The 25,479-nt window shown below is 35.5% G+C and overlaps 5 protein-coding genes across 5 annotated transcripts in view; all 5 read right to left on the reverse strand.

Moving 5' to 3' along the window:
* Positions 1 to 25,479, reverse strand: part of LOC141376456 (trace amine-associated receptor 13c-like) — a 136,093-nt gene that overhangs the window by 28,724 nt on the left and 81,890 nt on the right. The window lies entirely within an intron of this gene.
* LOC147835157 (trace amine-associated receptor 13c-like) lies at positions 8,294 to 9,476 on the reverse strand. Its single transcript, XM_087271449.1, has one exon. The coding sequence runs from the start codon at positions 9,356 to 9,358 to the stop codon at positions 8,294 to 8,296; it is 1,065 nt and encodes a 354-aa protein (XP_087127575.1). The 5' UTR covers positions 9,359 to 9,476.
* On the reverse strand, positions 10,682 to 13,876 carry LOC147835158 (trace amine-associated receptor 13c-like). The gene has a single exon (XM_087271489.1). It carries the CDS (start codon positions 12,874 to 12,876, stop codon positions 11,830 to 11,832), a length of 1,047 nt encoding a protein of 348 aa, XP_087127615.1. The 5' UTR covers positions 12,877 to 13,876; the 3' UTR covers positions 10,682 to 11,829.
* LOC137487290 (trace amine-associated receptor 13c-like) overlaps positions 14,675 to 25,479 on the reverse strand; it is a 92,695-nt gene continuing 81,890 nt past the window's right edge. The window contains exon 5 of the mRNA XM_087271463.1: positions 14,675 to 16,825. Coding sequence (XP_087127589.1) covers positions 15,715 to 16,773 — 1,059 coding nt within the window. The 5' untranslated portion in view covers positions 16,774 to 16,825 and the 3' untranslated portion in view covers positions 14,675 to 15,714. The remainder of the gene's footprint in view (positions 16,826 to 25,479) is intronic.
* taar18g (trace amine associated receptor 18g) lies at positions 16,331 to 21,638 on the reverse strand. The gene has a single exon (XM_087271511.1). It carries the CDS (start codon positions 21,553 to 21,555, stop codon positions 20,563 to 20,565), a length of 993 nt encoding a protein of 330 aa, XP_087127637.1. The 5' UTR covers positions 21,556 to 21,638; the 3' UTR covers positions 16,331 to 20,562.

The raw sequence follows: 25,479 nt of genomic DNA on the forward strand, positions 1-25,479 counted from the left end.
TTAAATGCACCATAATTATGATTAGACATGCATAAAAATGTGTACTTTTAAATGGGTGTGTACTCGTTTATGTTGAACACTGTATCTAAATAATAAAATAAAATATGAAAATTTTATCTAAAGATGAAGGATTTTTATCTCGTAGTGTATACATATAAATTCTCATCATTGATATTATTATCGCAATAAATACCAGAAACTTTTGTAATATATTTTTAAGTCCCCTTCCCTACAGGAGATTATAAACCCCTTACTGCTAATTGCATACAAGTGTGTTGTAGTTATTCATCTAATCCACTTTACATTTTGGTTCTTCGAATATCACTTACTAGGCCCTTAATAGATTATCTTACTAATTACTAGCGCGTTCATATACATGTTTTTCCTATTGCTGTCTGCACGGACCGTTTTTCTGAACCTGCTGGTGATCAACTCCATCTCTCACTTCATAAAGTTTTACACTCCAACCAACATGATTATTCTCTCTCTGTCTCATGTTGGCTTTATTTTGTCTCATACAAACTGAGACATGGTGGTACTTTGGAAATACTGTCTGTAAGTTGTTTTGTATTTGTTGTTAGACTGCTCCTCTTTGTATCTCTGAGCACTATAGATTTAATTATGATTGTTGATTGTCATGTGACTTTGTGTAACCCTTTATTGAAAACAACAACAACAATAATATATATATATATATATATATATATATATATATATATATATATATATATATATATATATATATATATATATATATATAACACTTTACAATACGTCTCCATTACTGTTAGTTAATGCATTTACTGACTGATTTTAATAATGCCTTAGAATAGGTTGAATTTTGATTAATAACTGCTGTATAAGTATTGATTATTAGTGCGTGTTAGCAAATACATTAACTACCAATAACTAATGGAAACATTGTAAAATCTGTTTCAAAACCAAGGCTTCAGCCGAGTCCCAGGCTCAAATATAACTATGAGAAGGTAAACTGAAAGAAATGTGCATTGACTGATCTTAGCAGGGGTTTCCAAACTCAGTCCTGGAGGGCCGGTGTTTCAACATATTTTAGTTCCAACCCCAATTAAACACACCTGAATCAGCTAATCAAGCTCTTACTAGACATACTAGAAACTTCCTGGCAGGTGTGTTGAAGCAAGTTGGAGCTATACTGTGCAGGACACCGGCCCTCCAGGACCGAGTTTGGACATCCCTGATATACAGTATTATATATATAAATTACAAACTGAACTCAGGCCTAATCGTGGCCTTTAAGTAAGGTCAACACATGTTGTTATGTGTATTTAAGCTACCATTAGATTTTTATGCTTTAACAGCAAATATGCTACAAGTTAAGATGTGTTTGACTGATATTTTAAACCAACTGTAAAAAAAGGCATTGACAAGTGGATTCAGACTTGAGTTCACAAATAAAGTCTATAATTGAAATGTCATTGTGGTAGAAGAAATTAATGTAGTCCCAGTTATAGATAACATGTAAAATATATGAAATGGAATATAGCAAAGCAAATAAACTGTCACAATTATTCCTAATGCCAAAGCAGCTTTACTCTCAGATTTCCTCTTCACTGAACCCTCTGTTACACATTTACCACCCTTCATCAGAGAGTTCCTTCACTTGTTCATGCACAATATAAAATATTCTCAAATACAATATTAGAATTAGGGTACAAGGCAACCGAAATGAAAAGAACAAGTCACTGAATATCCATGAATAACCTGTTCCTAAAAGCAATTTTCATAACACACATCTGTTGCTGTGATGGTTTTAAAATTTCTTCCACTAATTAAAAACTCAATATTGTAACTTGTACAGAAAAACCAACCCGGACAGATGCTTGTTAAACTCTTAGTGATGGTTATTTTCTTAGGGTACAGTAAAGGGTGTCACAGCTACATAATGATTAACAGCTATTAAAATTCAATTACAAAGAGATGCTGACATGAGAAGTCCCATGATTATCATAAACAGGTCACAGCAAGAGTCTTTAAAATACCAGCATGTCTCTATTAGTTTGATGGCCTCCACAGGCATCACAATGGGTCCAAAGAAGCAGATCATTTACAGCCAAAGAGAGAATAATCATGTTGGTTAAAGTGTGAAGCTTTTTGAAGTGGGAGATGGAGATGATCACCAGCAGGTTCAGAAACACAGTCCATGCTAGTAAATCTTAAACATTTCAACACACTGGTAGACATGCCATAAACAACTCACTGCAAGTTCCATGAGTAGCCCACACTAGTAGACAGCTCATATTAATCCCATAAAGCCTAGCATTGGCTAGCCAGTTCGGTTGTGAGCGCAGGACTGTTGAGAGTTTGCTCAATGGCAATATGCTGGCTAATTTGTTTTGGCCTGGCATGGGCAACATTCAACTTGCCCCCAGGAAGTCCTAACTAGGCCAACACTGGAAGGGCAGAGCTCATTACGAAGTTTTAAAACTGAAGATTGAAAATGGTGCCTCTCCTGATTTGTATGCATGAAGATTTGATACTTGATAAAAGGTTGAAACTGCAAGTGAACTACTTTCAAATAATGTTTTTTTTTTTTCAATGACAGGAACAGATTTAAGGACACAGAGGCAAAAATAAAGTTAATGAGATAACTGCTTTTTTAACGCTATTGACAATTGATAAATTGCTGCTGCAAACAAAGTCAAAGTCAGCTTTATTGTCAATTCAGCCACATGTACAAGACATATAGAGAATCGAAAAATGGTTACTCTCAGATCCAAGGTGCTTAACATTAATATAAAAAAACTATATAAAAAATAGTAGAGTTTAAGAAAAAGAAAATTTACAGTATATACATTGTACACAAAATGTGGTCTAAAAAAATATACATAGGTAATAAAATTGTAAACAATACAGTGACATTAAGGGCATATAGCAAATGAGTGCAAAGTAAACCAGAGTTTTGCAGATAAAGAACAGTATAGTGCAAAAAGACTTGTAAACATGATAATTGTGATAAAGTGACAGTGTCATATTGGGAGGTAGTATGGTGTGTCTGCATAAAGTGACCAGTGCAGATGAGTGTGTGTGTGTGCGTGTGTGTGCGTGTGTGTGTGTGTGTGTGTGTGTGTGTGTGTCAGAGTCCAGAGTCCGAAAGAAAAACAAAACTACAAGTGACTTCAGAGACGGCTATAAAAGGCCTTAGTCCCGTTTTCTAAAAATCAGAACAACTTTTGCTTTACTTGATCTCTTTGACTTTTCTTTTGCAAGTTTTTCCTCTGGTTACAGGCCCCTGTATTGACCTTATTCTTCAATGTGGAAGTGGACTCATTTTTTGATTGTTTTAGAACTTCGGATTCAGTTGGTGAAATGGCTATGAAAAATAAACAGCAGAAAACGGTCAAACTATTTGCTCTACAAACAAGTGTTTGCCTGACTATTCAGACAAAATAGAATAATATAATAAGAAAAAAATAGTTTGCAACATCAAGCAAAATGAATGAAAGTACATGAGACCAGATGTCTCGAGCCAAAAAGATTCTAAATTCTGCGCCCGCTCATATGCGAAGAATAAGGTGAATACTTGAAGTGAAATGGAAAAGTGAACTTCATTTTAGATTTGATAACAAAAAAATTGTACAGTAGTTAAGTGACGGTATACTGTTTTCAAAAATATACACACCCGCGAAGGCAAAACTGTTCATGTTTGTGTCCAACGGTCTACTTCTAACACAACAACAATGGCGACAGTAAAAGAAAAAAAGTTCTGTAAACATCTGCTCTGTAAAACCCAGCTCTTTTGCTTGACTTTTTGTGGAATGAGAAACAAATCAGGGTGGAAGTAAATGCATGCCAAAGAAGGCAGAGTTCCAGAGCACATCCACTGATTGTGAATACCAATGGTAGCCTAAAGGTGTTTTGAGTCAAAATGCAATCCCCTCAAAGTGTGAATTCAAAAGAAATTTGTTTTAGTCAGATTTTGTTTGAAATTGTCATTTCAGTTATTTATTTATTTATTTAATTATATTTGGTTTTGCTTGAAGTATACCAGGGCCTTACAACAACTATTGAGAAACTAGCATTAGAAAAGAAAATGCTGTCCTAACCTTAACCCTATTCCTGTACAAACTGGTACACCTGCTCATAGACCCTTCCACATTAGAAAAGTGGTCCAAAGTGGACAATAGAGACTAATATACACACCAGATGTGAATGGTAATGTATTTTTATGTCTTCTGCCCAAAATACATCTTATTAGGAGATATAAGCCAGTGCCTATATTAACTTTAGGTTAAGAAAGAGACAGAGAGATTATGAAAAGATGCAATTCTACTTATGATGCTTTAATTAATGCAGTCAGATTGTAATGTTTGTAAGTTATGTGTATACTAGCACAAAGGATGAATTTTATTTTTTCTGAAGAAGAGGACCCCCGTCTTGAAAATAGCAATGTTTTATACACAGTAAAACATCAAAAAAGCAAATAGAACAGAAATGTGTCTTGAATTTAGAAACGTTGAGTCTCCCTCAATCTTCCATGCTTTCCTCTTTTACATCATGTTTACACACACAAGTCCAATGAGAAGCCAATAGTTATGAAACCCCAGTAAATCTATATTATTATCTAAAACATTGGATGAAGTGATTTTTTTTTTCTCCTTAAACAGATGATGCCAATGTATTTCCTTTGAATCTGCTGTGTTAGCAATTATAGTCTTCTCTGCTTGATGGATTGCAATGCCTGCAACGGAAACAAACACCACTGCAGTGCAATCGTAACAGCTTGACAGAACATGTTGGTCATTTAAGTCAGCTTTATCATTTAACCAAAAAAAAAAAAAAAAAAACTTACCTACCTACTACACTAATGCTTTCCTCTATGGGCCTAGTAGTTTGACAATAATTGTACGGACCTCTCATAAAGATGTCCAAAGGTCAATTTTTACATGATGAGAATGACAAGAATCTCATTAAAATACAGTAATGAATCAGCTGAGAATTGGTTTCAATCCAGTAAACTCTGAGGACTAATCATTATCTTTTTGGTTTGTTATTGAGTAGAAGTGTTGTTAACACCTGTGCTAAATACAGTCATGACCATTCATTAAAGGTGTGAACAGAAACACAGGTACAGTAAACACACACTCTCAGTGAGAGGTAAGGATAGAGAGAATACCCTGATGATCATTACTCAGAGGTCAGTTGCATAATGTTTTGTTTTGATGCATTTTAGAATTAGAATTACATCTACTCGATGAAAAGGTTTGACAAATAACCTAATAACTATATAAAAAATAACTAATATATAATTTACAACAGAATACAATATGAATGTTTTTTTTTTTACTAAAATTCACATTTTATTTAATGATACTCAATCTCTGCACAATGCTAATCTCTCACATCATTAATAGGAGTTAAGAATTCATTACACCCCTCACTAAACCTTCCATTACACATTTACCATTCTTCATCAAAGTTTAACTTACACTTGCTGGTGTACAACACAGAAAAATGACAGAAAAACCTCAAATATAAAGTTATCATCACAGCACAAGGAAACAGCAAAGTATGGTACACATTGGTGACTATCCATGCAAAACGTATCATTAGAGAACACTGTCCATAACACACATCTGTTCTATATGTAGTGTCAAAATGTCAATTGCTGTTTGAAGGGACAGTGACATAATCTGATAAGCAAAACTAGCAGATACAGATAGTCATGGAAGCTTTAATAGTGGTTATTTCTGTGGAGGTGGCAACATTGCTTAGTGGTTAGCATTGTTGCCTCACAGCAAAAAGGTCACTAATTTGAACCTCGGCTGGGCCAGGGGGCACTTTTTTGTTGAGTTAGCATGTTTCCCCCGTGTTCATGTTGGTTTTCTCCAGGTTTTCCGATTTCCCCCACAGTCCAAATACATGCTGTATAGGTGATTTTGATACACCAATTTAGTTGTAGTGAATAAGTGTATGTGAATGACTGAGTGTATGGGTTCATTCTACTGTGGTGACCCCTGATAAATCAAGTGCTGAAGTGCAATCATCTCATTCAGCGTTTAATTAACAATCAATTCCACCCTGAAATGATGAATGAAATTGCTGATTCTACACATTTGGTAAAAGCTTTACAAATCATTTTGAATGTTTTAACCAAGGATAATAGGAGATAAGTAGTGCATGGTGTTGGGTATTTTTAAGTAAAACTAAAATTAGTGTGTTGTTCATGTGTTTTGCAATAGAGGAGGTATTAAAAGTTGCTATTTTACAATGACAAAATAGTTGATCAAAAGTATTTCACTGGTTATCTGCTGCAAGCTAAAACCTTATTATTTTAAAATGAGTCAATGAGTTATATAACATTGCTTATATAGGCCCTTCCCTTTCGTTATTGGGTTTGCACAATAAACGTAGTTTCAATGGACTTAAATTCAATAAAAAATAAACATTCAATCATAATAACAGATTAGGAGTATAAATACTGTATACATCTATGTTTGTTCCTCCCTGAACCAAAGTCAGTGTACCAGGAGTAGTTAAACAATTGCAAATATTGATTTCCAGGTAGAGACAAAAAAGCAATCCAGTAATAGGCACTGGTCAGGCAGCAAATCAAAAACCAGGCAAAATAGTCCATAGTTAATACAGACAAGGTACTTGGTTAACTTAGCTTACAATGACAGTACTGTGGGTGAGCATGATTGAGTCCAGAGTCATGGCGGACCCAATTCCCCACAGCAAAGGTGTCAAATGCAGTTCCTAAAGGGCCGCAACTCTGCATAGTTTACTTCCAAACCTGCTTTAACAGACTTACCTCTAGACTTCAAACAAACCTGAAGAACCAGAGGTGTTTAATGAGGGCTAAAGCTACACTGTGTAGAGCTGCGGCCCTCAAGGAACTGGATTTGACACTTGTAGTTTACAGAATCAACTCTTGAAGAAGCGGCTTCCAGGTGCTCATGAACATTAAAACAGAAGGCTTGCAGATTAGATCTGGGAAGGTACAAGGGCCAGGCTTGTGAAGCAGCAGCAAACTGTAATGGTGGTCATAACAATGGTCATAATAATCTGGGACATAAATTCATGATAAACTGTGAAATAATGGATGACCAGGGCCATGGGACATTAAAGCAATGGTAGACTGTGAAGTAATGGAGGACCTAGGACATGGTGGAGCAGTAAACCAGGGGTGTGTCTGTAGCATCATAGACAATTTTGCTCACTGGCCTCTGTCCCTCATAACCTCCTAACCATCTCGATTTCTACTAACTGGCTTTATTGATCTGACTCCTCTCCACCAATGAGCTGTTGTGTAGTGTGAAGCCGGATGCAGATGAGCAATAAAAAAATAAATAACACAAAGAAAAAAAGGCAACACTGTAGAACAATGGTCCAACCCTGTAATGCAGGCAGAGCTGTAGGTTTTTCTGACATACCCCTCAATAGAGCTTCCTGGTGAAGGCAAACGAGGCCACATGCTCAGTTCCACTGATTAGTAAAGTTGATGGAAGCTGTGTTTGCCAAAGCATTTCTGAAACAGGCTGGTGTGACCCAGAAAAAAAATTACCCAAGAGCAATTTATTTACATGTGTGGTAAAAACAGGCTAGGTTGAACAATAGCATCCACAGGTCATGGCGAAAGGTCAGATTATAGCAAAATAGTCAGACTAATTGTAAGGGCCAGATGGAATCTGCTGATATTTTTTGTCATTTTTTTGTCATTTCTGCTCAGAATTTTGTTTAAAATATGTGGATTTATGCAGAATAATTTTGGGAGTATCATAAATAAAACCTTAATATATGAAATAAAAAGTAATACCTTTTTAACTTTAATGTTTGCAATGCAAATCCAATTAGATCCACTTTTTTTGATAAACAAAGCAAGTCTCTCATATAATATATCCACTAAAAGACTATATTGTGCATAAATCATATACATATTTTCATATTAATAAATAATATTACAAAAATACATTTAAAAACTAAAAGTTTACAATTTAAGTTTACACATATTCACACAAGTAAATAAAAAGAATTTGTGTGGGCCTACAATATGTACATGTTTGTGAGTTATTGGTACCCAATGTAAAAGACATTTGGAAATGGAGTCCAGAAGAAACCACAAGTATTAAATTCCTTACAAATACAAGTTTGATTAGTTTCAACTTGGCCCTTTTCAAAATGTAAATCAAATAATGAATGAATAAACATATGTTTTAGATAAATATATAAAGAAAGAAAGAAAGAAAGAAAGAAAGAAAGAAAGAAAGAAAGAAAGAAAGAAAAAAGAAAGAAAGAAAGAAAAAGAAAGCCCTATTCATGAATTATCTTTAAAAATATCTAAGAGTGAGGAAGCTGGCTCTAATATTTTAAGAGTTAAGACGCATTTAACTGATATTTTAAACCAGCGATAAAATAAAGCATAGATCAGAGGATTTAGACAGGAGTTAATGTACAAAGACCAAATCAGAATTTTCATCGTGGAAGATATTACTGTGGTCCCTATAACAGACAATATATAGTAGGGAATATAGCAAAGTAGATAAACTGTCACAACAATTCCTAATGTGAGAGCAGCTTTGCGCTCAGATTTCCGCTTCACTGAACCCTCCACTGCACATTTACCACCCTTTATAATAGCATTGATAACTTTTACTTGCTGATAAGCAACATAAAATATTCTCAAATACAAAGTTATAATCAGAGTACAGGGTACTAGGAAGGAAAGGAAGAGGTCAGTAAAAGTCCATGAAAAACTTACAATCAAAGTGCATTGTCCATGGCACATGTTTGTTTTTTGCAAAATGTCAAAATGTCTGCTACTAACTAGAAAAGCAATATTGTTAGTCAAGCAGACAAACCAGCAGACAAAGATGCTAATTAAAGTTCTAGTCATTGTTATTTTCTGTGGGTACAATAAAGGGTGACAAATAGCCACATAACGATCAACAGCAATTAAAATTAAATTACTAAGAGATGCTGAGAGGAGAAGTCCCATGATAATCATATACAGGTCACACAAAATGTCTCCAAAATACCAACATGTCTCAATCAACTTGACGGCATCAACAGGCATCACTATAAGTCCAAGAAGCAGATCATTTACTGCCAGAGAGAGAATAATCATGTTGGTTGGAGTGTGAAGCTTCTTGAAGTGAGAGATGGAGATGATCACCAGCAGGTTCAGAAACACAGTCCATGCTGACAGCAATGAAAAGAACACATACATGATATTGTATTCATGTTTGGAGCGATTTTCCTTCACACACGATGAGTTGATGTCAGGAAAGCAGTATTGAGTCTCCTGATCCTCTGTCTCGTAGGCCATGAGTGAGTCTCCTCCTGTTAGGAGTTTGTTCTGCTCTCCTTTCTGTCCTTTCATTTATACAGTGTCTGGATCAGACTGACCAACCCATCTACCGCCCACTCTGATGATGCATAATAAATCATTTTCATTTTCATAATAAATTTAAAAATGGTAGACAAATTCCAGAGAAAATAAGCCAGAAATGAAAACAATGGACTGAAAATTAGCTTTGATGTGATGAGAGGTTGCGTTAATCGAATATTTTCCGTCTGATTTTTTCAGCTGTGACGGAAAAATTTGAAGGTGATTCATCATTTTAACGGATTATGCTGAGGGTGATCTATTGTAATTTGTAGCTGTAATTGCCACTCCTGTCCAGCTGATGGCGATTGCCCTTGTTTTGTCTCCTCTTTGTCACCGCTGCGCTGCGTACAGTTGCAAAAATCTCACCGCAGCTGAGTGTGAGAGTTTTCTTTAAACGGCCAAATAGTTACGAAATTAATAATAAAGGTGAAAAAAAGAGGAAGTGATGCAGTGGACGATGAAGAACAAACAGACAAAAATCCTTAGTCAACGATAACTGTTGTTACGGGCCAACCAAGCGGCAACAAGGAGGTCAGGTACTTTGGAGTGCGTTGTGAGCTGAGCACTACTGAACGCAGAGGGGTGAACCCGCTCCCCTGGTTCTGAAGGAGCTTGCTGCAGTATGTTTTCCCGATGAAACGAGTGATTGCAAGACCGGGAAATCCCACATTCAGAAAATCCACCAAACTTCTGATCACTGCCTGAGGAGAAATGTTTCTTAACTACAAAACTTGCTTTCCTAGGCAGCTTCGGTGGTTGGGCTGGAGGTTAGCCTCCAACTCAGCAGCCAGATCAACTAAATGGGTTATATGTGCTCAGACATGATAAAATGTTCTAGAATGCCATCTCAGTCTCAAACTTGAACATCATCAAAAATCTATGGATTGATTTAAAAAGGGACGTTCATGCTTGGCACTTATCAAACCTGACTGAACAGGAGAAATTTTGCAAGGAAGAATGACCCAAAATACCTTCAGCTAGAATTCAGGGACTTATCTTGACTATAAGAACTGCCTACAGGCTGTTGTTTCAACAAAAAAAGGTGACTCTACAAAAAGATTGATGTCATTATTCTGTTGGGGAGCCCAAGTTTTTGCACCTGTCTGTTTTTGTTATGACTTGATTTGCATTGCATTTGTTGATTAAATAAATGTTTCAGAACTGAAATGTTGTTTTTTCCTAGTGTATAAAATATATCCAAATGGATTTGAAAGGCCAACAGGCTATGGCTTGCAATTATGAACATTATCTGGGGTGCCTAAACTTTTGCATGCACACACTCACAAAATCTCTCTCTCTCTCTCTCTCTCTCTCTCTCTCATCCATCGCCGAGTCTTTCTTTACTTTGAGCATATAGTGCAAGCATTATTTCAGGCCTTGCCTTTCCATGTTTTTGATCCTTGTTTGTCTCATTTAGGTTGTTTTGCCACCTACTGAAATCAGCAAATGGATTTAAACAATAATTAAATGCACCAAAGAAAGTGCATGTATTCTATCAGTGCTGCACAATTTGCTTTTATTTTTTTACTGGACACTCATAGCTTGTTAATCAGCATGAATTAGTGTCTATGTTTTTTGAACATTTTATAAAGTCAACCTATAAAGTCAATGTGCTGTAATTTATGGTAACACTTTATTTTGATGGTCCATTTGAGTATTAATAGACTGTCTGCTTAATACTGCCATCAACAGACGAATGATTTTAATATTTCTGTCAACAAGAACAAGTCAACTTACATTAACTCTAAGCAAACAGTCTACTAAAAATCTTCTGAGAATCAGTTGGCATGTAAATGCAATGCAACCTAAATTCAACAAACGTAAAATCAAAATAAACTGTGATCTAATTTATTATTTATTCTGAATAAATTATAATTTATTCCACTTAAAGCAATGCACATGTACAGAGATGCAGGGCCTGCTTTGGATGATCTTGGTATTTTTTGCATAATTGCAAATCCTGATCCTTTGCAGAATGATTTTATTCATTAAGAATCTAATTATGCTTAATGTTAAATTTACTTAAATGTGTTAAATTTATTTAAATGGAATAAACAATGTATATTCATTTTAAACTGTTTGAGGCCTATGTTGCAGTAAAGACTGAAAGATCAGAGTTAGCCATAAATGTAAACCCACAAAGAATCTCTCATTAGAAAAGTGATCAAAAGTGTACATATGCTTGAGCACCAGGTGTAAATGAGGAAACAGGGTTTAGTCATGGTTAGTGCTTGTTTATTTATTCATTATCCTATTCAATTACGTAACAACATATTTAGTAACTTTAATTAAAAGACAAAATACCCAAAATGCCTTACATGTTGTGCCTCAATTTCTGATGCACTGCTAAACAATAATATAACAGTTATACAAATACATGGCCAGTGTTTTCACATCCAGGATCCTCAATTACTTAAAACTCCTTTCCTTTAGATAATAAATAAATAAATAATAATAAATAATTAGCCTGTGAAAATATCCAAGAGCGAGGATGCTGGCTGCAATATTTTTAAAGTTAAGATGTGTTTAACTGATGTTTTAAACCAGCGGTAAAATAAGGCATAAATAAGAGGATTCAGACCAGAGTTAACATACAAAGTCCACAACAAATATGTTATTGTTTTAGAATAAACCCCTGTTAAAGAAATTAAATAATATGGAATATAGCAAAGCAGATAGACAGTCACAACAATCCCTAATGTGAGAGCAGCTTTATGCTCAGATTTCCTCTTGACTGAACCTTCCTTTACACATTTACCACCCTTCATCAGAGAGTTTATAACCTTCACTTGCTTGATAGCAACACAAAATATCCTCAAATATACTGTGATCATCACAACACAAGGCAACAGAAAAGAGTAGATCTCATCAATAATGACATAAGTAAAACTAAAATGTAAGATGCACTCTCCATAACACACACGTTTTCTGCTTGATGTGTCCAAATATGTGTTGTTGACTACAAAAACAGTGCAGTATGTTAAGGAAAATGACCAGCAAAGGCAGATACTTACAAAAACATTAGTCATGGTTATTTTCTGTGGGTACAGTAGAGAATGACATACAGCCACATAACGATCAACAGCAATTAAAACTAAATTACTAAGAGAAGCTGAGCTAAGCAGTGCCATAACAATCAAAAACAGTCCACAAAATAGTTCTCCAAAGTACCAACAGGTGTCAACCAGTCTGAAGGCCTCTATAGGCATGGCAAGTCCAATAAGCAGATCATTTACAGCCAGAGAGAGAATAATCATGTTGGTTGGAGTGTGAAGCTTCTTGAAGTGAGAGATGGAGATGATCACCAGCAGGTTCAGAAACACAGTCCATGCTGACAGCAATGACACAAACAAATATATTATATATCCATGACTTGAGCGTCTTTCCTTAACACACGATGAGTTGATGTTAGGAAAGCAGTATTGAGTCTCCTGATCCTCTGTCTCATAGGCCATGAGTGAATCTCCTCCTGTTAGGAGTTTGTTCTGCTCTCCTTTCTGTCCATTCATTTATAGTGTCTGGATCAGACTGACCAGCCCATCTACCGCCCACTCTGATGATGTATAATAGCAAAATTAATTCAAGTTTGTTGTCTTAAACGGTTAGGGGCCTGTACAGTATTACAATATCTTCAAATTATCTCTATTATAATTTTGTGCTATATGTTTCGTTTCTTCAATTAGGCAATTTAGTTAATCACTGAATCTTGGGAGAGCCTGGCCTCTTGGTGCTATGCTCTGAAAGGAAGTACTCATGTAATCAGATGAGGGTGCCTTCACTTTCAAGTTTGTTTACTCTGAGGTTTGCCCACTTACATTGTATTCTCATGTTGAGAAGAGCTTTAATATTTGGTGTGAGATGTGCTCTGCTTTCTTCAGTGTTTGTGGGTGAGGCCACCAAGTATATGAAGAGGTGCACAGCTTTATAATAAAACTAATCTGCAGTGTGATCAGAAGCAGAAAAGCAAGGCCTGATAAATATGAAGCTTCCAGCATTGGACCTTCACTATAGCAGTAACAAATTGCCATCAATTGTTATGAGGGTTATGAATGTTCATTGTGGCTTAATCCAATTCCAGTAATGTGTATGAAGGAGACAAATGTGCTCTATTTTCAGGATTACACATACTCAAAAACCTGGGGCCAGCAATCATGTATACACTGTTTAGCACATTACTATGTGATGACAATAAAAAAGCTTAATAAGAAGCATTATAATTTTTTACCATATATGAGGAAAGCACATTTGAAAACTGCAAAGGGTATACTTATATTTGTATATTTTCCTAATTACAAAAAAACAATATGTTATTGAAAAAATTGTAAAACAGACATAGTGCTGTATCTTTCTGTGTCTTCTGTCAACATGTGTAAAAAAATAAAAACAATTATAAATAATAAAAAGCTGAATATTGGAAAATATTTGCATCACAGACTTAAGACATACTTGCATAAAGCCTGACACTTTTAAATAATCCAACTCTTCCTGAAAACAAATGTTCTGGTTTAGTAATTCAAAAAAACAAAAATAAAAATCACGATGTAAAAACTTCACCTAAGCATTAATATGTATACATTAATAAGGAAGGTTGCACACATCAGAATATCTCAAACAGCAAATATTAAGAAACACGGATTTCTTATTTTGTTGCATGTTTGTCACTCTTTGAGGTTTCAGAGCATCAAACAAATTTACATATTAGCCAAAAATGACACAACATGCAGTTGTTAAATGAAGGTGTTTAATTTTTAAGGGAACACAAAACACAAAACTACATAGAACTGTGTGAAAGAGTGTTTGCCCCTACGTATAATAACTTGTTGGTTCACCCTTAGCAGCAACAACTAACCTCTAGCTTTTTGCAATGATTTGATATGATTCTGGTACAGCATTGTAAATAAATTATGGCCGACTCATCTTTGCAGAATTATTGTAATTCAGCCACACTGGAGGGTTTGAGAACACAAACTGCCTTTTTAAGGTCATGCCACAGGATCTTAATTGAATTCAAATCAGGAGTTTGACTAGGCCACTCCAAAGTCTTCATTTTTTCTGCCGTTCAGAAGTAGATTTGCTGATGTGCTTTAGATCATTGTGCTGCTGTAGAACCTAAGTTTGCTTTAGCTTGAGGTCCCTAGCACATGGTTGGACATTCACCTTCAGGATATTTTGGTACACAGCCAAATTCATGGTTCCATTAACTCACCAACACTCACCATAACAGAGGTAAGTGAGGTCTGCAGTTCTAGTTATGTTGTGGAGTCTTTTGTGACCTCTTGAATGAGTTGACTTTGCGCTTTTGGAATAATTTTGTTGGCTGGTCACTCATGGAAAGGGTTTCCACTGTTTTATGTTTTTTTCCATTTGTAGATAATGGCTCTCACTGTGGTACACTGCAGTTCCAATGTTTTAGAAATGGCTTTATAACCTTTTCCATACTGGCAGATCCAAATCATTTTCTCTCATTCGTTTGGATCTTGGCTTGATGACTAGCATTTGATGTTCATTTGGTCTAATTCACTTTATGATGCAGGTTCTTTTTAAATGATTTCTTGAATGTGAACTGGTATGGCAGTGATCAGGCCTCGGTGTTCTTAAAACAATGTAACTCAGGTTGGATTAACAAAAGTGTTTTAACAGAATGGGAAACACTTTGAAACAGGGCTATATAGTTTATGATTTTGTGTGCCCTTAATAATAAAAGCCTTCATTAAAAAACTGCATGTTGTGTTTGTGTTTTCATGGACTAATATTTAATTTAGCTTGATCTGAAACAATAAAGTGTAATATGCATGCAAAAAATGAATAAAAAAATGAAATCAGTGAGGGGGCAAACACATATGTTTATGTGTATTTATATGGAGTAGATTTGCTCCTTTTTGTTTACAGTTTGTAAAATGGGTAATTTGATGATGATGTTCCTTTGTATACAAGAGGCGATTTGCATGACATTTTTAACCAAAACCAGGAACTATAGATTTTGTGTTGGGGAATGAAAATGCAAAAATCTGAAAACCGGTTACAAAGTAATTGTTTTTTTTTTTAAACACAGCCACATAAATGACGCATGTGCATGCATGGACCATGTTTAACTGTTTCTCTGCCATCTGATTTTTTTTTTTTGTTTTTTTTGTCAGCCACTGCCAGCCTTTTTGATTATTTTCATCTAAATTGGACTGACCTCAGAATATTTTCAGTTACGAATGTATGACCATATTATATAACAAAATAAAGAACCATCTCTCTGCTTTCACACACATGAAAACAGTTATTTGTAACTCCCTGCAAGCTAAGATTAAATAATGATTTGTTAGAATGAGATTTAAGACTTCATTATGGGAGAAAATTTATTTATCTGTAAAAATGTCCAAGAGTGAGGATGCTGGCTGCAATATTTTTAAAGTTAAGATGTGTTTGACAGATATTTTAAACCAGCGATAAAATAAAGCATAGATAAGAGGATTCAGACCACAATTAACATACAAAGTCCACAACAGATATGTCATTGTGGCAGAACAGACCCCAGTTACAGACAATATATAGTATGGAATAAAGCAAAGCAGATAGACAGTCACAACAATCCCTAATGTGAAAGCAGCTTTATTCTCAGATTTCCTCTTTACTAAACCTTCCTTCACACATTTACCACCCTTCATCAGAGAGTTTATAACCTTCACTTGCTGTTGAGCAACATAAAATATTCTCAAATATAAAATCAGAATCAGGGTACAAGGCAACAAGAAGGAAACGAAAAGGTCAGTAAATGCCCATGAAGAACTTATTATTACCAAATTGCATTTTCCATAACACATGTCTGTTCTTTCTGAACTTTGAAAATATTTGCCAGTTAAAAGAAAACCAAGGTTGTAGATTAAGGCAAAAAGCCAGCACACGCAGATACTTATTAAAGCTTTTGATCTAGTAAATTTGTGCGGGTAGATTAAAGGGTGACACACAGCCAGGTAACGGTCAACAGAAATTAAAACTATATTACTAAAGGAAGTTGAGCCAAACAGTCCCACAATAATCATAAATATATCACAGAATTTCTCTCCAAAATACCAACACGTCTCAATCAGTTTGATGGCTTCCACAGGCATCACAGTAAGTCCAGTAAACAGATCAGCCATCGCCAGAGAGAGAATAATCATGTTGGTTGGAGTGTGAAGCTTCTTGAAGTGAGAGATGGAGATGATCACCAGCAGGTTCAGAAACACAGTCCATGCTGACAGCAATGAAAAAAACACATACATGATGATATATTCCTGAATGGAGCGTTGTTCCTTGACACATGATGAGTTGATGTCAGGAAAGCAGTATTGAGTCTCCTGATCCTCTGTCTCGTAGGCCATGAGTGAGTCTTCTCCTGTTAGGAGTTTGTTCTGCTCTTCTTTCTGTCCTTTCATTTATACAGTATCTGGATCAGACTGACCGACCCATCCACCACCCACTATGATGCTGCATAATGAATAATGAATAACAATTGTCTTAATAATTTTGATCTTAGTAGGCAGAATGATTTGCACATAAGCCAAAAATGAAGACATGAGAAAAACATATTGTTTTAAAATAATGCTGTATCCAAACATTAATGTACAGACATTGAAACCATAATTTTAAAATTCAACCTGGAATGGAAAATCATTGACATAGTTAAATAGATGTTTTTAGTTGTATTAAACTGAAATATTTCAAATAATATTCAAATTATTTTTATAATAATTGTGCTATATAATTGAAATGGTATGTTTTTGAGTGAACATTATTCATAAAAATGACTTTAAAAATGATTATGGCTTGGTAACATTTTGTTTAGTCTGTAAAAAACTTGGCCTGTTATTGCCAACGTAGCTAGAGTTAAAGGTGTCACACCGGATGCGCCGTGATGGTGCGCACATGACAGTTGAAAGTATCGCACAGCAGACACAAACTTTCGCATGCTATTTAAAATAAAACTAATCAGATGTCGCTCTGTGGCGCAGCAGAAATACGAACAGTGTCCTGAGTCGTGGCTGGGCGCTGCTATGTGTACACTGATAGAAACCTATGTCTAGAATTCTAAAATGCATGGTGCTGCGTGTTGCTATATGCTTATCGGCACTTCTGGTGTGAGACCATCTTTCAGTCAAATGTGCTTACAAGCATATAGTTTTTGAAGGTTTTGACAGTTCGTAAGCACATTATACTAAACAATGTGAAAAATTTAACACAATCTAAACAAAGATTTTATATATCTTTATTAAGGGTGTCACGATCCTCCAAATCCTCGATTCGGCTACATTTTCGATTCTAAAGTCACAATTCGATTTTCGATTATGAATAATTAATTAATTAACAACGAATTAATTATTTGTAGCCTACCGTTTAAACTACCTGAATTGCATGGTCTTTGTTTTACCCATTAACAAATCATACAGTAAATGAATAAAGGCAAGATACACACATAATTACCACCTGTCAATCACTTTTTTCTGCGGGACTCGTGAATAGGCAGTGATCTGTGTCGTTATAATGGTGTCAGTAAAAAAAGGTGCACAACCAACAGGAACCAGCCAACAGTATCTGAGGTGTTCGCTGAAATGACTAAGTACTTGTGTGAAAGTAAAAGATGGAAGCAGTCTACTGACCCGCTGACTGCCTTGACCCGCTGTCTCGAGCGCATGACAATGTGTGTGCGTCTGTGTATGTGTGTGAATGAGTGTGTGTGGTCACATGATGTGCGTTTTCAGCGGTAGTGAGGAAGGAGGGCTGCTTAGAAATGCTACACGCCAGTGTGGATGTGTATCGTTGTTGTTCTAAACAGGGCCTGAGTGTGTATTTTTTGCGAGCGGATTTGCAACGGGTGCGAGGCAGAGGATCGCAATGCGCCGATCGTCTATCATCCCAACCGTAATACTTACATAGCAGAGCTTGCAAACTGTGTTTTTTTTTGTTGACAACATTCGTGTCTATAACTAACTGGAAATCCAAAATACTTTCACACTGGTGACTTCATTGAAAGAGGAGAGGATTTAATCTCTGTCGACGGGTCTCCTGAGTCTGCAGTTTAACAAGCACTTCAACAAGCATGTTTTTTTCCCGCTTGGCAAGCCAAGCTGACATGTCATGGGGGCGTGGCAGCATCGACGATTCTATTTTTTGATTCGATAATCGAAGTTGAGCATAAACTTTGATCAATTGCGATTAAAAATCAAAATCGTGACACCCTTAATCTTTATACTAAAATCCTTAACTATCTATATACATTTTAACGATGCTCATGGAGTATTAACCGTTAAACAATCAGATTAATATTCAATTAACATTTAATTAAAAAAAATTTCCATGCTTAGTGTAAATCAGTAAATTACTCAATAACCTAATACAGAACATTTTAACAACAAAACCTGGATAATTCATACACCTGCAGCATTTCCAACAACATAGAAAAACAGAATTAACTAAATAATAAAAATAAAAGAGCTGCGCTAAATATTTATTTATTTAAATTACAAATTTAGATTACAAAATGAAAAACACTTACTGAATACTTTTTTAATAATCGGCACAGGCTTTTTTCCTTTTCTGTCAAATAAAAATAACAGGCCTATCTGAACTCAAATCAATCACTCCATGGAAAATAAGTAGGTTTATTGCTCCGCTGTAATTCATGTATTACAAACCTTTACCAACATTTTTAATACAAGTCATTATTTTAAAGATTGTCTCGAGCATTTAAATTCACCTCAGCGCTTGTGTGCTTTCATTTTCTTAATCTCACTCACGATGAGTTCAGGAGAAGCAGTGCTTTGAATGAGTTAAACTGTTTTAAGTTTAGTGTTGCCTTTAGTGTAGTGTAGTGTTAAACTAGCATAGAAATATGAGTGTATCGATAAAGGCTTTGCTGAATGGCTGGAGAAATGTAAATCTTTTTTTTTAACAGAAGTTTTAAACAGATGCACGTGCTGCAGATGCAGTGATAAGAGACAAAGACAAGCCATATCTTTTTTAAATAGGCTATAGCATTATATTTATTATGTTTTAATACATCAAGCCTAGTAGTGCATCACGTAGGTTTTTATAGTTAATATAGCTATAAAATTAAAGTCTCAGTTTGGTTTGGAGTTAAAAAATTATACAAAAATCACTGAAGTAAATCATTGGATTTGTTTAATCTAGGCTATTTTATAGATGGATATTTACAGGGACAATAATAAGCTGTGATTTTCCATATGAAAAAAAAAAAGTTGGCTAGTTGGTTGTACTCAAACTATAGGCTATTTATTGTGTTTATGATGAGTGGTGCCAGAGCAAGCTAAGAGTGAGAGAAAACCCAATTACTCCGACTTGTGGCCTTTTCCAAAGCAGAGTACCCTAAAGAAAAAAAAAAAAAAAAGCTTTTTTGCAAAATTTTTTCCATGTGTGCAAAATATGTCAGGCACGTTTGGTTGCGCGTTATGTCCATTCAATCTACTGCACTGAGAGGAAAGAAAGTCCACCTCCTTATCAAAGAGCTATGCAAGATTATCCCAAAAATGCTAAGTATACTGCAGGAAATCGGCAGCATTTTGACACTTTGCTTGTGAAACTGAAGCCACCTAACACACATTTCTGTAAATAAATCCTGAACAGACACTGGGAGTACATCAATTATATGGAGAAACAAACTCGCAAAATAGAGGCATGGTGGTGCACACCAGACAATAAAGTCAGCATTCAGTAGTTGACAGCCGTTTTCTCAACTATCTGCTTCAATTTGTCTTTTCTAGGCACTAAGATTGTCTTAAACTGCTTTGTAGTATCCGATTAACCAACACACATCTTAATACCAGAAGTAAATAAGGCAAAAATCGGCTCATCTAAAAACCAACCCAGAGTGGATGTGGAAGAAAGACATGACATTTATATTAACTGTATTTACAGTAATTACAGTGTGACCTTTACTGTTATGATCTATACTACTGTTATACATGACATTGAAAACATGAAAAAATAACTGTCAGCATTTTAAAAGTAAAATAAATATTCAGTAAAGGTTTATTATGCAAATCATCCTTTTATGCAACTACTTACTTTAAAGTAAAATAAAAATAGTTAAAAACTAAATTAAAATAAAAAAATAGTTATTATACTACCAGTCATTTTTAACTCACTGCAAGCTAAGACTAAAAAATGACTTGTTAGTACAACAGTTAAGAATTCATTATGGAGACTATTTATTTATCTGTAAAAATATCCAAGAGTGAGGATGCTGGCTCCAATATTTTAAAAGTCAAGATGTGTTTAACTGATTTTTTAAACCAGCGGTAAAATAAAGCATAGATAAGAGGATTCACAACACAATTAGCATACAAAGTCCACAACAGATATGTCAGTGTACCAGACGAGACACCCATTACAGACAATAAATAGTATGGAATAAAGCAAAGCAGATAGACAGTCACAACAATCCCTAATGTGAGAGCAGCTTTGTGCTCAGATTTCCTCTTGACTGAACTTTCCCTACGACCCTTCATCAGAAAGTTTATAACCTTCACTTGCTTAATAGCAACATAAAATATCCTCAAATATACTGTGATCATCACAACACAAGGCAACAAAAAGGAATATATCAAATCAACGATGATGTAAGTAAAACTAAGATTTAATGTGCACATGCCATAACACACATCTGTTCTGTTTGAAGAGTCAAAATATTTGTTGCTGACTACAAAAACAGAGCAGTAAGCAGAGGAAAATAACCAACAGAGGCAGATAGTTACTAATGTTTTAGACATGGTTATTTTCTGGGGGTACAGTAAAGGGTGGCACACAGCCACATAACGATCAACAGCAATTAAAACTAAATTACTTAGAGATGTTGATCCAAGGAGCCCCATGATTATCATAAACAGTCCACAAAAAGTTTCTCCAAAGTACCAGCATGTCTCAATCAGTTTGATGGCCTCAAGAGGCATGATAATAAGTCCAATAAGCAGATCATTTACAGCCAGAGAGAGAATAATCATGTTGGTTGGAGTGTGAAGCTTCTTGAAGTGAGAGATGGAGATGATCACCAGCAGGTTCAGAAACACAGTCCATGCCGACAGCAGTGAAAAAAACACATACATGATATTGTATTCATGTCTGGAGCGTTTTCCCTTGACACATGATGAGTTGATGTCAGGAAAGCAGTATTGAGTCTCCTGATCTTCTGTCTCAAAGGCCATGAGTGAGTCTCCTCCTGTTAAGAGTTTGCCCTGCTCTCCTTTTATTTATACAGTGTCTGGATCATACTTATTAACATATTGACCACCCAATAAAAAATTATAATAAATTATAATAAAAATTATAATAATTATACTACATCCAAACCTAGTAGACAGTTTTTTGTGCATGTGAGCCATAACAATTGTAAAAAACAGTTGCTCTCACATGGTGCTTTAGGAAGGATATTCCCAGCATTGCAAAAAAAAAAAAATAATAAATAAAAAAAAAAAAGACAACAAAATAAATGTAACTTGTTAATAATAGTACCTTACAGATCAGAATATTTTTGCCCACTGTGTAAACCAGACATTTGATGTGACATTTAATTAGGGCTGGGCGATATTTCGATATCGAAAATTATCACGATATAAAATTTGCCGATAAAACTATAATGACAGTTCGGTAATTGCTCAATATTATTTACGCACTATGATGATATGGGTAAAGCTAAGATTTAATGTGCACATGCCATAACACACATCTGTTGTGTTTGAAGTGTCAAGATATCTGTCGCTGTCTACAAAAAGAGTGCAGTAAGTAGAGGAAAATAACCAGCAGAGGCAGATACTTACTAATGTTTTAGTAACAGTTATTTTCTGTGGGTATAGTAAAGGGTGACAAACAGCGATATAACGATCAACAGCAATTAAAACTAAATTACTTAAAGAAATTGAACCAAGCAGTGCCATGACTATTATAAACAGTCCACACTACGTTTCTCCAAAGTACCAACAAGTCTCAGTCAGTTTGATGGCCTCTACAGGCATCACAATGAGTCCAACAAGCAGATCATTTACAGCCAGAGAGAGAATAATCATGTTGGTTGGAGTGTGAAGCTTCTTGAAGTGAGAGATGGAGATGATCACCAGCAGGTTCAGAAACACAGTCCATGCTGACAGCAATGAAAAAAACACATACGTTGTATTGTATTCATGACTGGAGTGTCTCCCCTCGACACATGATGAGTTGATGTCAGGAAAGCAGTATTGAGTCTCCTGAGTCTCATAGGCCATGAGTGAGTCTCCTCCTGTTAGGAGTTTGTTCTGCTCTCCTTTTTCCCTTTCATTTATAGTGTCTGGATCAGACTGACCGACCCATTTAAAGCCTACTCTGATGCTGCATAATGAATAATAATTTTCTTAAACTTAGTAGGCAGAATACTGTGCACATAAGCCAAAAATGAAGACATGGGACTAAACATTTTGTTTTATGATGCTGTATCCAAACATTAATGTACAGACAATCGAAATAAAATTATAAAATGAGCACTGGAAAATTGATAGTCAACCTGGAATTGAAAATTATTGACATAGTTAAATAGATATTTTAAGATATATAGAAATAAAACATTCAATAACATTCACATAATGTTTTTACATTACTAAAGAATGTTTTTTGAGTGAACATCATTTGTAAAAAAAAAAAAAAAAATGCTTGGAAAAAAGAAATTAGTACAAATAATAAAACCTCTAGTAAGTTGATTTAGGTCGCACTAACACTGCACAGTTCAAGTGACTCAATGCCTACTTTTTCTCCCATGTGGCACAGATCGGATATGGCCCATGTACGTGTAAGCAGGAACAAATCCCATGGATTCGGATTTACTGAAATCAGATTCATGCCTTGTTCATATGTGGAAATTTATTCTATATAAATCAGATGTGTACCCTCGTGTCTGCAGTGTAAGCAGGTAGATCGGATTTTCCCGTCAATGCGAGTCGAATGAAAAATAAAAATAAAATGAATCAGGCTTAGGCAGTTGTAATGTTATTTCAATCATTGACACAAACAGCACAATGTCCACTCCAGTCAACAAAATTAATTCCTTCTTTGCACTAAAGTGTGAAATTTTCATGAGCTTATTTTCTCATATTTGTATTGAAAAAATATTCACACAGAAACCTGGCATACTGAGTCTGATCTGTATCAAAATTAAATGAATGTAGTGTTTAGTTTAATTAATAATTAAAGCAGTGATGTTTCTCTCCTTCTAAATTGTAATCGAAAGAGGAAATGTGTCCTTTTAATCTGTTGCACTGAGAGGACCTCCTATTCAGGACATCCACTGCACCTCCTTTACAAAGAGCTGTGCAAGATTATTCCAAAATGCAAAGTACATTTCAGGAAATCAGCAGCATTTTGATACTTTACTTGTGATACTCTAGCCCCCCAAAGCAGACATTAAAACCACAGTAACTTATGGCCCGTTTCCACTCAGTGTTACAGTATGGCACAACAAAAGGGTACCAAAGGGCGGAGCAAGACGCGCAGCTGAACGCTATTGATTTACAGAGATATGTCACTTACTCGTGGACAAGAAGAAGAATGAAAACAAAGGAAGAGCCATTTTTAAATACATAGCCGAGATATTACACTGTAATAATATATACATATTGAGCCATGGTCAACCCGAGCTTAAACAAACATTGTCATCATCTTGATGAACAGCCATAAAGCCAAGAAGAGCAGAATCGATCCTGTGCCCCGTAGTTGTTTACAAAGGCGTCTAAAGCACGAGCGGTTTCACTTTCGCTCGCGACTGAGTTTATGTTTAAAATAACAAACTTTTTGAGCTAATGATAATAACGTGCACATGATTAATGAAGTGCTTCTGATATCCGATCGATTTGGAAACAAACGGGAGAGCGAAGTGCGAAAAAACAAAGGAGAAGCCCGAGAAAACAAACTAGCAAATGATTCTTTCAGCAATCTGAATCATGAACAAACTGCCATGTTTAACTATTATCATCGCCTTTTGGACAATTATGAATGCAGAATGACAGATTAACTTTCCAACAGAGGTTACATGTGCTGGGGAAGAATAAAGATACAGATGAGAGGTTTGCACTGACTGTGGGCTATATGTTGCATGTTGTTTTTGGAGCCAAATAAGGACTAAATGTATGCTGTGTGTAGTTTATCTGTAATTGGTAACATACTAGAGACTCTAATGGTCTGTATGTGTTTATAGATGCTGCATTTATTTATTTATTTATTTTATATAATTGCAGAAGTTACTGTAGGCTTTCGCCCCATCATTGATCTGCAGTTATAATTAAACCATAAGCCGCATTTCCGCTGTCGGGGCAGTACGAGCCAGGGCTTTTATAGGGCTGGGCCAATCGCCCGGGAGGTTGAGCAGTGAGGCCGAAATCATGTCGTGTTTCCACTGTCGAGGTAGTAGCTCGCAGCAAGACACGCAAACCCCCCAGAACGTCCCCAGAATCAAATGTCACACAACCCGCCCACTTCAGCGGGAATCAGGCAGATAAAGTACACCATCGCATCATCACGAAACCATTCAAATAAAGACAACCGAAACAAACAAATGACCCGTTTCTGTACAGCAGTACATTGTACGCACATACCTGTGTGTTCTTATTCATCATATTCATTTACTCACCGACCGACTGTTGGCATCGAAATCGAGTGGTCTCGCCACTAACGGAGGGAACGAGCGCAGGGAGCGCACCCATCCATAATATAAAACCCACAGAAACTCTCCGTTAATAACTCGGTAGAAAATGTATTTTATAACATCCTCATTTAGATAGACGCTGTCAAACATTCAGCCCAAATGCTCTGAAAGAACTGAAACATGATTTTTTTTCCTATAGGCTTTATGACACTTAATAGGTGATTCCCCTTTATTTAAAGATGTTGCTTATTATATCTTAAGTAAAGGAAAGTGTTAAGTATTTTAGCACATAAGAGCAAGCAATAAAATATTGCCTATATTTTATTGCGCTCAGCAGCTATGCATTAATAAAGCTCTTCATGTATTTAAAATTTCATTTAAAATTTTTACCACATCATATAAAAACAAACACTTGTTTGAGGACACAGAACACATTTTGTATTTGCAGTTTGACCCAATGCGTCTG

Source organism: Danio rerio, chromosome 10, assembly GCF_052040795.2.
Source record: "Danio rerio strain M-AB ecotype USA chromosome 10, GRCz13ab, whole genome shotgun sequence".
Taxonomy (NCBI): Eukaryota; Metazoa; Chordata; class Actinopteri; order Cypriniformes; family Danionidae; genus Danio; species Danio rerio.